Genomic DNA, 12,631 nt, shown 5'->3' on the forward strand with positions numbered 1-12,631 from the left:
CGCCGGTTCAGTCTCTGGGTTGGGAAGATCCCCTGTAAGAGGGCATGGCGACCCACTCCAGTATTCTTACCTGGAGAAGCCCATGGACAGAGGTGCTTGCAGGCTACGGTCCATAGGGTCACAAAGAGTTGGACATGATTGAAGTGATTTAGCATACACCCATTGATTATAGAGTTGTTTGTGTCAACAGTCTTCAGTGGGAGTTACAGCCAGTTAGGCAAAGATAATAAAGCTTGACAGAGTTGACTTTTTTCCCTGAGCCCACCACCACTCATTGTTTCTCTCCTCAAATGCAACCAGGTAGTATGATATAAAACTTAAAGAGCAAGGCTCCAGGAGTCACCCTTCTGAGCGACCTGCATCTATTGTTCTTCGCGTGTGGTCCCTAGACCGATGGTACCAACATCACCTGGGAACCACTCAGGCAGAAACCCTGGGAGCCAAGCCATCTGTGGTGTAATGCACCTTCCAGATGGTTCTGATGCTTGCTAATGCATGATTCTCAGTCCTGACCGCTCATTAGAATCCTTGGAAGCTTTGGAAAACTACCCGATTTCTCCAGACTCACCCTCGGAGGCTGGGCTTCCTTTTGGCCTGGACTGCCTGGACTCAAATCCAGTCACTGCTCTGTGACCTTGGATGTGGTGCCTGACCTCTTGGTCTCAAGTTTTGTCACCTACTTCTTAGAGTTGTGGGATCCAGTGAGTTAATATTTGGAAAGCACTTGGAAGAGAGTAAAGACTATGAAAGAATTTGTCATTGTTATCATCACTGAAGAGATCACTTCTTATCTTCTGGCACTTAAAGATGATATCAAATATTTTTGTTCATTTGCTTTTAGTCAACAATAGCTAGTGTTATTTTAAACAACTCTGCTTGAGGGGAAGTTCACTTTAGAATAAAAAAAAAGGAATGTGTGAATGTTTGGGGATCTCCCTCTTGAATAGATGGGATAGAAAGTTAGGTTGGGTACCAGGACAGCTGGAGAATTAAATTATTTAATGCAAACAATCTTTGCTGTATATCATAAGCTGTCATTATATTCTGCAAGGCATTTCTGAAAAGACAGAAAAGGGGTGAAATCACATTGCCTTTTATTTTCTTAAATTAAAAAATAATAATACAGTAAAGTACAAAAGAAATATAATCACCATATACACATTATTCAGAATTAAACAGTCAACAGCTAAAAGGAAAGGAAGTTAGACTGGGATGCCCTTCACTGACAAACTTTGTCTCAGCTAAGAATTCTGTTTTACAAACAGATCTAGACACATTTTTCTTTGCATTATTTTCCAGGATTTAGAGGCAAGACCATATGTGTATAAAAGCTGGACCCAAGTAGATCTGTAATCTAGGAGCCTATAAAACAGGGGTTTTAATGCCCCAGTTAAAACTTCCGGGGATTCCCTTGTGGCTCAGCTGGCAAAGAATCCACCTGCAATGCAGGAGACCTGGGTTTGATCCCTGGATTGGGAAAACCCCCTAGAGACAGGAAAGGCTAGGCACTCCAGTATTCTGGCCTGGAGAATTCCATGGACTGTATAGTCCATGGGGTAGCAAAGAGTCGAACAGGACTGAGTGACTTTCACTTCACTTTACTTCATATAGTCCATGGACTCTCAAAGAGTCGGACATGACTGAATGACTTTCAGTTCACTTCACTTAAAACTCCCCACTGACAGTAATTCTAGAATAGCATTTATTTTTCTTACTCTGAAGAAATGAGGTACTTTAATCATAAGTACTTGAACTTCCCCTTTGAATAAAGACAAATTTTGAACTTTGGTGAAGCTTATTCAGTGTTTATTGCTGGGATCGAATTCAGTTTGAACACTCATGAGCTGTGTGACTTCATTTTTTTAAAAAGGCCCTTTCTAAACAAGAGATGCAATCTGCTGGATGACAAAGAGGTTGTGGAGGTGGATCTGGCAACTTTATGGGTCATGGAGGAAACTTTGGAGGTGGTGGACGTAACTTTGGCCGTGGTGGAAACTTTGGTGGAAAAGGAGGCTATGGTGATGGAGGTGGTGGCAGCAGAGGGATTTATGGAGGAGGTGATGGTGGATATAATGGATTTGGAGGTGATGGTGGCACCTGTGGCAGTGGTCCTGCTTATAGTAATAGAGGAGGCTATGGCGGTGGTGGACCAGGATATGGAAACCAAGGTGGTGGATATGGTGGTTGTGGTGGAGGATATGATGGTTACGATGAAGGAGGACATTTTGGAGGTAACTATGGTGGTGGTGGAAACTATAATGATTTTGGAAATTATAATGGACAACAGCAATCAAATTATGGACCCATGAAAGGGGGCAGTTTTGGTGGAAGAAGCTTGGGCAGTCCCTATGGTGGCGGTTATGGATCTGGTGGTGGAAGTGGTGGATATGGTAGCAGAAAATTCTAAAAACTCAGAAGAAAAGGGCTACAGTTCTTAGTAGGAGAGAGAGCAAGGAGTTGTCAGGAAAGCTGCAGGTTACTTTGAGACAGTCGTCCCAAATGCGTTAGAGAAACCGTAAAAATCTGCCACAGAAGGAACGATGATTCATAGTCAGAAAAGCTACTGCAGCTTAAACAGGAAACCCTTCTGTTCCGGACTGTTATACCCACAGTTTGCAAAGAGTGCAGCTATTGATTAATGCAGTGTAATGTCAATTAGATGTTACATTCCTGAGATCTTTCATCTGTTGTAGCTTTGTCTTTTTCTTTTCATTACATCAGGTATATTGCCCTGTAAATTGTGGTAGTGGTACCAGGAATAAAAAATTATGGAATTTTTAACTTTTCAAAAAAAAAAAAAATTGTTTCTGTTTTCCTCCAGCAGTGTTCACACAGAGTTTATGCCTTTATACCAACAATTTTTTAAGAAACATGGGCTAAGAAGAAAATAAAAGATTTTGTTGTCTTTTACTGTATAAGTGGATTCAGTGACCTAGGGTTTTCTTTTTTTTTTACTGCACCGAGTCTTAGCGGCAGCATGTGGGCTCTAGTTCCCTGACCAGGGATTGAACCCAGGGCCTCTGCATTGGGAGCACAGAGTCTTAGCCACTGGACCACCAGGGAAGTCCCTCAATGGCCTAGTTAAGCAAAAGACTAGAAGCAGATTTTTTTTTTTAATATTATACATACTCTTATCACATCATAATTTTATCATATTTTAACTTGAATGACTTCTCCCATGTTATTCTAGATATATATTAAACTATGTTTTTATTTAAAAAGACTGTGCTACAGAATAGCCTATCAAGAGAATGAAATATATCTGTAGGATTTTTCAATGAAATATTAACTTTGTACCATAACAACTTGCATTGTAAATCTGATAGAAATCAGGAGTAAATGAAATTTATACTAAAATTATTTTCAAACCTGCTAATCCATTGTTACAAAAACAATAAGACATCACTGACATTTATGGGGTGCTTACTGTGTCCCAGCCACCATATTACACATTTCACAAATTCATTACTCATTTATTTTTCACAACAACTTCAATACCTGGAAAACAGGGGATTGTTATAACCAGAAAGCCAGGGTTAATCATTTTTGAAACATTACATTCTTTGTAAGTAATAGGAACAGCCTCTAGTCATGTGTTTACTTTGATGGTGATGTAATTGGTGTTTTCCATACTATAGAATCTGAAGAAAAACCACTGCATTGTAGCGTAGTGCACTTCTCCAAATCCCTAATCCATGAGTTAAGGATTGAGTCTCCAAGGGGCAGCATAGGCCTAGTGGCTAAGATTGTTCCTAAAGGGCTTTCCTGGTGGCTCAGATAGTACAGAAAAGAATCTGTCTGCAATGCAGGAAACCTGAGTTTGATCCCTGGGTTGGAAAGATACCCTGGAGAAGGGAATGGCTACACCCACTCCAGTATTCTTGCCTGGAGAATTCCATGGACAGAGGAGCCTGGCAGGCTACAGTCCATGGAGTCTCACAAAGAGTCAGATATGACTAAGCAACTTTCACTTTCAAAGGGCAGATAACCTAGTAGCTAAGATTATGGGCACCGGAGCCAGGGGCCAGACTCCCAGGATTCAGTCCCAGCTCCACCAGTGACAATCTGTATGTCTCTAGCAAAGTTCCCCAACTTAATTGTACCTTCATTTCCTCAAATGTAAAACAGTGAAAAGAACAGATCTACTCCTTGGAGCTGGGGTGAGCATTGAATACTTTGATCCCTGTGAAGCCCTTAAAACAGTACTTGCCTTCCAAAGCAATGACTACTATTATTTCTATTGCCTATTTAAGATTCACAGTGCACAAGTAAGTTTACTGGCAATGTTACAATGTCTGAGTTTCTTCATGGTGATGGAGATGACCACTGGCAGAGGCAAATCTGGGAAACCTTCCAATGAAGGAAATGCTGTCATGGAATTTGTGTGATGACCTGAGAACAGCCACAGTAGGTGGCCTTGGATGTAGCCCTGATCTGACCTGGCACCGTCCATGTCAAATGTCAGTTCTCTGCATAGTTCTAGAGTATTGCAGTATTTATAATATACTGATTTAGACACAACCAAGATGCCTTCAATAGGTAAGTGGATAAATGGATAAACTGTGCTACCTACAGAGAATAGAATATTAGTGCTAAAAAGAAATGAGCTATCAAGCCATGAAAAGACATGGAGGGACCATAAATGCATATTACTAAGTGAAAGAAGCTAATATGAGAAGGCTATGTACTGTCTGATTCCAGTTATGTGACGTTTTGGAAAAGACAAAACTATGAAGAAAGTAGAAAGATCAGTGGTTGTTAGAGACTGGGCAGAGATGAGTAGACAGAACCTAGAGGATGTTTTAGGGACATGAAAATACTCTGTGTGATACTGTAATGATAATAGATGTCATTATGTATTTGTCCAAAGCCATAGAGTTTACAACACCAAGAATGAATCCTAAGGTAAGCTATGCACTTTAGATGATTATCATATATCCATTTAGTTTCATCTTTGGTAAAAAAAAAAAAATGTGCAGTTCTGGTAAGTGATGCTGACAACAATGGAGAAGCTACGCAGATGTGGGGGTAAGGGTTATATGAGAAATTTCTGTACTCTCCTCTCAATTTTATTGTAAACCTGTAACTGCTCTAAAAAATAAAGTGTTTAAAAAATTAAGGCAGGATTTGAACCAATGTGGTAAAAGTATTGAACCCCGGAGTCCCTACTTCGAATTACTATTCTACCAGTAAGTATGTAAATCCCTTAGCATGCCTGAAATCACAAACCTAAGAATAGCAAAAATAGTATCTTTCAGATTAAAGAAAGATGATCTTTATTAATATCAGTCTTGGTCACATAGCTCTGGTTTGACAATATTTTTCTTTTTAAACAGACAGTAATGCAGGCTGTACTGGACCTCCTAGAGATGGAAGCAAATGAACAGAAGAGTCCTAATTATGGGCTCTTACTACTTTGGGCTTCTCTGTCCAATACTGTCCCTGTAAGTATATTAGTAAAGGCAGGCATGCATTTCTGTCTACTGTGCTTTCAGTTTTTCCCTTCATTTTTCTTCCTTTTTTATCATTTATTTATTTATCCCTTTATTTTTGGCTGTGTCGGGTCTTTGCTGCTGTGTGGACTTTTCTCTGGTTGCAGAGAGTGGGAGCTACTCTCTCGTTGAGGTGCGTGGGCTTCTCATTGCAGTGGCTTCTCTACTGCAGAACACAGACTCTAGCATGCAGGCTTCAGCAGCTCCCAGACTCTAGAGCACTCGCTCAGGAGCTGTGGTGCACAAGCTTCGTTGCACAGGCCTGTGGGATCTTCCTGGACCAGGGATGGTACCTGTGTCTCCCTGCATTGACAGGTAGATTCTTTACCACTGAGCCACTAGGGAATTTTAAAAAAAAAAAAAATTTTTTTTTTTTTTCACATGTTATGGGGCAGAAAATGACTGTAATGGATTTGGTTGTGAGATAGGAAAACAAAACTAAGTGCCTAAGGAAATCTGTTAAGATCACAGAGGAGGCACAGCGGAGACCTGAAGTGCACTCTGTTCTTTGTAAGGCAGCATGTAAGAGGCTAAGGGAAGAATTTGCACTTTGGGGTCAGATGTGACAACACTTGTGTGTGGAGCACTTTCTGTACTTTCCATGTTGGGCAACATGCTTAATATCAGTGCTGCAAAGATGAGTAAGTCTTGACCCCTGCCTTTTATTGGGGAGAGAGTAGATAAATGGGTAGTTCAGTTAAAATTGAGCTGAATCCAGGTATCCTAGCCACAGCATAGGATCTTATGGAGGTAACAGACTCTCTGATCCTCCATTCTCTTATTGGTGAAAAAGGATAGTAAAACTCCTAGTATGGTCCTAGATTTGAGCCTTTTAATAATCCATAACCCTCATTTTTCTACAAGATTATTGTGAGGATTCAGTGAGATAAACCAGCTGCTACCCAGGGATCATGAGTTCTTTGTCTTCCCTTGAACCCATTCTCCTTCTGTGTATCATTTCTGTTGGGATGATGTAGACCTGAAGCTTGTCATGAGTGGAGCTGGTGACATTAGAACGCACCATACTTCTAAAGAAAGAGGAGTTTGTTTGTTTTTTCCTTTTTCAGTCACAGATAAGATTTGTTATAGCAGAAGGATACAAAGCAAAATCAGCAAAGGAAAAAGGGGAGTTGGGGGGGATGGAGTCCAGAGAGAACCAGGTGCAAACTTCCAAGAGTCTTCTCCCTGCAGAGTCACGCAAGATACATATCATTCCTTCAGCAATTAAGTTGTGACAAACTTTGGGAAGTGTTATGAACCAGGGAAGCTCATTAGAGACTCAGTGTCCAAGATTTTCTTGGGAGCGTTGATCACAAAAGCGCCCTCTGCCTAGCATCATCAACATTCCAGACTCTCAGAAGGAAAGCAGGTATTCCCTATAAGCCTCGTTGTTTGCACAAAAATGTAGTTGCACTGAGCCCCTCTTAGAAGTTCGGGTGATGGGGATGAGAGCAGAGATTTTTGAACTGTTTCCTTTTAAAACTGTTATGAATTAGAATAAAGCTACAAGACTTGTCTGACACTTGATGATCGATACACAACCATTTCCTGTGTCAGGAGGATTTTATGTTAGCTTAAGCTGCACTTATATAATTTGAGAGTTTAAAGGTTAAACTTTTTATATGTTTGTTTTCTACTAAACAGGAACTTTTAACCCACGTATAATGTTAAATGTATTCTTTTTTTTTCTTCTAACAAATAGAAATAAGATGTGTTAAGTATTATTTGTTACTCCTTCCTCAGGCAAAAGTTGTGGAAGGTCTAAGTATCAATATTTTGGTTTCCTGTATCCCATTATAAAGAAAGAGAAAGTTGCTCAGTCATGTCCAATTCTTTGCGAGCCCATGGACTATATAGTCCATGGATTCTCTAGGCCAGAATACTGAAGTGGGTAGCTGTTCCCTTCTCCAGGAGATCTTGCCAACCCAGGAATCAAGCTGGGGTCTCCCACATTGCAGGTGGATTCTTTACTAGCTGAACCACAAGGGAAGCCCAAAAATACTGGAGTGGGTAGCCTATCCCTTCTCCAGTGGATCTTCCCAACCCAGGAATCAAGCTGGGGTCTCCTGCATTGCAGGTGGATTCTGTAAAGAGCAGAAATAGAAATTCTGGCTTCTCTGTTCAAGTGTGTGTCAGTCACTAAAATATATATTTCATCTAGGGTAGGAGAAAGTAAAAATAGTCTACCCTTTCCCTTTCTTTACGTACCTCTAATACTATTCTCTGATTTTTCCTTACGCAATTCTTTTGGAAACTGATTAAGCTATAGCAAAACTAAAAGGCAGATATCAAAAGCAACTCCCAAAGCAGCAACAAAACTGTCACTCCTGTCACAGGATTAATTTTCAAGATCTCATTAGAAAGGACCCCCTGGAAGAAAGGGACACAAAGCCCCATTGATCTGACCCAGGGGAAGTCAGTTTTTTGGAATCTGTTCCTGGCACTGGTGTGCAAGAATTTAAATCAATAATTTCAGAAAGCAAGTGTCTGACGATCAGTGAAAGTTCCGTCTTTACTGGTTCTTGTTGGCACTTCCAAGAGGCAGCTGGCGTGCAGGCAGAGACCCTGAACTGGCTTTCGAGTCAAGACCAATGCCAAATCCCAGCGCCATATGACAGTGGGCCAATTGTTTAACTGCAAGCTGTAGTGTCCATATCTATAAGATAGGATGAATGTTATCTGCCTCATAGGATATTGTGAGCATTATGTTTTTAAGGAGTGGAAAGTGCCTTATAGTCCCTGGCTTAAAAAGCATTCACTTTCTTTTCTTATAAAAAGCAACACCATTGTTTCAATCAGTCATTTTGTTCAGTGGCCCACTAATAATGAACTGCCTTGGCGTCCAAAACTTGACCTCTCAGATGCCCTAGGGTGGGAGTAGCTACTGCTGTTCCCAGCAGTGGCCTGGAGAGCCTCCAAAAGCCCTGCCAGAGGTGTGGATTATGGGGCCTGTGCTTCCCTGGTGCCTAGATCATATTCTACTCTCTGCTGTGTCTCAAGGTCCATGGAACTCAGAGCTCAGGCATCAGATGGGCTTGGTATGGGCACCAGGAGGCTCTTTTATGAGACCAAGGTCTTGGTGAACTTCGGTGGACTGGTCCAAGATATTAACCACAATTTATGAAATTATTTCTATAGGAAACCCCATTCCAAAGTCCAAGAAATTCCTGACTACCAAATAAACTTTTCAGGAGCATTGTTCCAAACCAATCTCAAAAGTTGGCGTTTTACCTTTTCCATCTGCTTCTCTGAAGCTCTTTCTAAACACTTTCAGTGGTGACGATCCTCCACCCCTCCCCATCCCCCACTCAATTCCCACAGCATTTATTGTCTGTGCCATCTGCTGCCTGTATATTTAGCTCATTTTTTTCTCTTGTATCTCTCTCATACTTTCAACAGACGTGAAAGTCCTTTGGGCAGGAAGTATGCCTTCTGTAAGTTTTGTGTCTACCGTGGTTGGTGGAAAACTATCTGGCCGGTTGTAGAGATTCCACCAATATTTGTTAAGTGTTTCCTCTGTTGGTTGGCTTGTTTTCATTTGGCTGTGCTGGGTCTTAGCTGTGCACATGGGATCTTCGGTCTTGGTCATGCCATGTGGAATCCTTAGTTGCAGCATGCGAACTCTTAGCTGTGGCATATGAGATCTAGTGCCCAGACCAGGGATCCAACCTGGGCCTGCTGCCTCGGGAGCTCAGAGTCATAGCCACTGGATAAGCGGGGACGCCCCCTAGTAAATCTAGTTCTGAATGGAAGAACAAATGAGGCTGAAAAACACGCTCAGTCCATCTTGTCCCTGACTCAACAGGCAGAGCTTTCCTCCCCATCTCTTCTTGCCCATGTTCTTACCTTTTCAAGATGATGGAAAGGCATTTTGGTGGCTGCTTCTGAAGCTCAGTGAGTCCAGTGGTCCTTCTTTTTCCCCAGCCCTTACCATGGATGTGACCCCTCTGACAAAACATGAACTGGTACTTTTGGGAGAAGTTTTGAACTCTTTTGCCAAATGTGGTGCACAACAATCCCAGGGTCACATATTCCTATTTGTTAACTCAGTCATGTGTATAAACTTGTTACGCACCATTGCTCTTCTCTGTGCCTTTCTGTTTAAAAGAGTGATTTTTTAAATTTAAAAGATTTTATGTAGACTATAATATAGATTTTTAGAAGAAAATCTGTTAAGAAAAGAGGCATCAAAGACAGTAACTAACACCACTGTACAACCATTTATAGTTTAACTGAATTCCTTGAGTTTGCTTTAAAAATGAGTAATAGCCAATTTTAGTCAATCTCTAAAACTGCAATTAACCACATAAAACTTTAAACCCCTCTTTTGTATAACTGAAAATCTATACAGTATTACGAAGATGTATTTTTCCCCCACTTGAACTCTGAGTCTTTAATTAACAAGCCCTACTGTATAGCATAGGAAACTATATTCAATATCTTATATAAACCTTAATGGAAAACATATGAAAATATATGTAATATTGTATTAATTTCTGCTGTACAGCAAAGTGGCTTAGTTGTATATACACGTATACATGCTTCCCAGGTTGATCAGTGTTAAAGAATCCACCTGCCAAGCAGGAGACACAAGAGACACAGGTTCAATCCCTGGGTTGGGAAGATCCCCTGGAGGAGGAAATGGCAACCCACCCCAGTATTCTTGCCTGGAGAATCCCAGGAACAGAGTAGCCTGGTGGACCACAGTCCGTGCAGTCACAAAGAGCCGGACACAACTGCAGCCACTGAGCATGCACACACCCACATGTATACATATATATATACACAAATATATATAACTAAATCACTTTGCTGTACAGCAGAAATTAATTCAACATTATAAATCGATTTTACTTCAATACAATTTTAAAAAGATGGATTGAGTATGGAGTGTCTATTAATTAAATCCAGTAATTCCAGTAATTCAGCACTTCCCCTATAGATAATGTAGAAAGGGCCCATGTCGGGAGAAGGTGATGAGAGCTCACTAAGCATGTTTCCTCTGAAAATGAACTAGTTGATATCTTGGGTAAGTGTGTCCTAACCCGAATACACCACACAAAGTGAGTGGGTCTTGGGCTCATAGAGGCCTCAGTTCTCTGTTCACTTTGCTTATGTAAACAGCACCGTGTTTATCCCCACAGTATCAGTTTACTGTCACAAAGGGGACAGCAATGAGTAGGATGGAATTTGGTTTTGTCCAAGCACTTCCAGTGGCACCCCACTCCAGTACTCTTGCCTGGAAAATCCCCTGGGCAGAGGAGCCTGGTAGGCTGCAGTCCATGGGGTCGCTAAGAGTCGGATATGACTGAGCAACTTCCCTTTCACTTTTCACTTTCATGCATTGGAGAAGGAAATGGCAACCCATTCCAGTGTTCTTGCCTGGAGAATCCCAGGGACGGGGGAGCCTGGAGGGCTGCTGTCTATGAGGTCGCACAGGGTCGGACACGACTGAAGCGACTTAGCAGTTAGCAAGCACTGCCCTGGTGGCTCAGTCAGTAAAGAATCCACCTGCAATGCAGGAGACCTAAGTTCTATCCCTGGGTTGGGAAGATCCTCTGGAGGAGGGCATGGCAACCCACTCCAGTATTCTTGCTTGGAGAATCCACATGGACAGAGGAGCCTGGCAGGCTGCAGTCCATGGGATCGCAAAGAGTTGGATGCGACTGAGTGACTAAACACAAGCACTTCCTTTCAGTTGCTGCTCTTCCTCTTCTGACCACAGAGGGGAGCATTGGGATCATTTAAAGATGCTTAGCATTGTCAGGACGGACAAAAAAACTTGAATGACACAAAGTGTTAGACATCTGAGTCTTTTCAGGATTGGTTTTCCTAGATGAATTCTTTCACAAAATGTGTTTACAAAAAAAAAAAAAAGGATGAAAGGGAAACGCAAGCTTCTTTTAATGATTTGGTATCTTTTCTTTATTGTGGAATCTAAAATAGAAGCAAAAGCATCTACCTGAACTAAGGGAAAATTTTTTTGGCTTTTTTGTTTTTCAGTCGAACTGTAGTTTATTTGGGGCTTCCCAGGCCCCTCAGTGGATGAAAATTGCCTGCAGTGCAGGAGACGCCAGAGATGTGGGTTCAATCCCTGGTCGGGAAGATCCCCTGGAGGAGGTCTTGGCAACCCACTCCAGTAGTTTATTTACTATATTGTTATAGTTTTTGGTGTCCAGCATAGTGATTCAGTATTTTTTCAGCATATACTTCATGATATGTTATTGCAAGATAATGGGTATAATTTCCTGTGCTGTCCAGTACATCCTGTTGCTTATCTATCTTAGTAATTTGTATCTGTTATCCTCCGCCTTCTCTCTTTGTTTTCTATATCTATGTTTGTTTTTCCTGTACATTCATTTGTTTTTTGTTTTGTTTTGTTTTGTTTTAGATTCTACATATAGGTGATATCATACAGTATTTGCTTTTCTCTGTCTGACTTATTTCACTAAGCACAGTATTCTCTAGGTCCAACCATGTTGCTGCAAATGGCAGTATTTCATTCTTTTTATGGCTGAGTAATATGCTATTGTATATATGTACTACATCTTCTTAATCCAATCATCTGTTAATGGGTGACTGGGTTGCTTCCATGTCTTGGCTATAGTAAATGATGCTGCTATCAACATTGGGGTACATGTGTTTTTTTGAATTAGTGTTTTCATATTTTCTGGATCTATACCCAGGAATGGAATTTTTGGCCCCTATGATAGTTCTAGTTTTATTTTTATAAGGAACCTCCATACTGTTCATAGTGGCCGCACCAGTTTACATTCCCAGCAGCAGTGTACGAGGGTTCCGTTTCCTCCACATCCTCTCCAGCATTTGCAGACTTTTTGATGACAGTCATTCTGACCAGTGTGAGGGGATGTTTCATTGTAGTTTTGATTTACATTTCTCTAGTAATTAGTAATGTTGAGCCTCTTGTTCATGTGCTTGTTAGCCATCTGTATGTCTTTGATGTTTAGCAGTATAATTTTATTGGTTGGTAGTATTTTCTTGGTTGTGCTATTTTATAATACCACAATGAGGAAAGATGTGAAATAATTTTGTTTAGCCTAGAGCGAGAACTTGCAAACATACTGTGTTCAGTAATACTCTATAAACTTGCAAGCATTCTTGCTCAATAGGGTGTGAAA

At 41.0% G+C, this 12,631-nt stretch overlaps 1 protein-coding gene and 1 non-coding gene across 2 annotated transcripts in view; one reads left to right on the forward strand and one right to left on the reverse strand.

The window, feature by feature from the left end:
- The window catches only part of LOC128056623 (24-hydroxycholesterol 7-alpha-hydroxylase), an 85,795-nt gene that overhangs the window by 19,412 nt on the left and 53,752 nt on the right, over positions 1 to 12,631 (forward strand). The window contains exon 6 of the mRNA XM_052649418.1: positions 5,337 to 5,444. Within this exon, the coding sequence (XP_052505378.1) occupies positions 5,337 to 5,444 (108 nt within the window). The remainder of the gene's footprint in view (positions 1 to 5,336; positions 5,445 to 12,631) is intronic.
- On the reverse strand, positions 2,991 to 3,063 carry TRNAG-CCC (transfer RNA glycine (anticodon CCC)). Its single transcript has one exon. It is a non-coding gene; the product is annotated as a tRNA-Gly (tRNA).

The sequence above is a fragment of the Budorcas taxicolor genome, chromosome 11, assembly GCF_023091745.1.
Source record: "Budorcas taxicolor isolate Tak-1 chromosome 11, Takin1.1, whole genome shotgun sequence".
Taxonomy (NCBI): Eukaryota; Metazoa; Chordata; class Mammalia; order Artiodactyla; family Bovidae; genus Budorcas; species Budorcas taxicolor.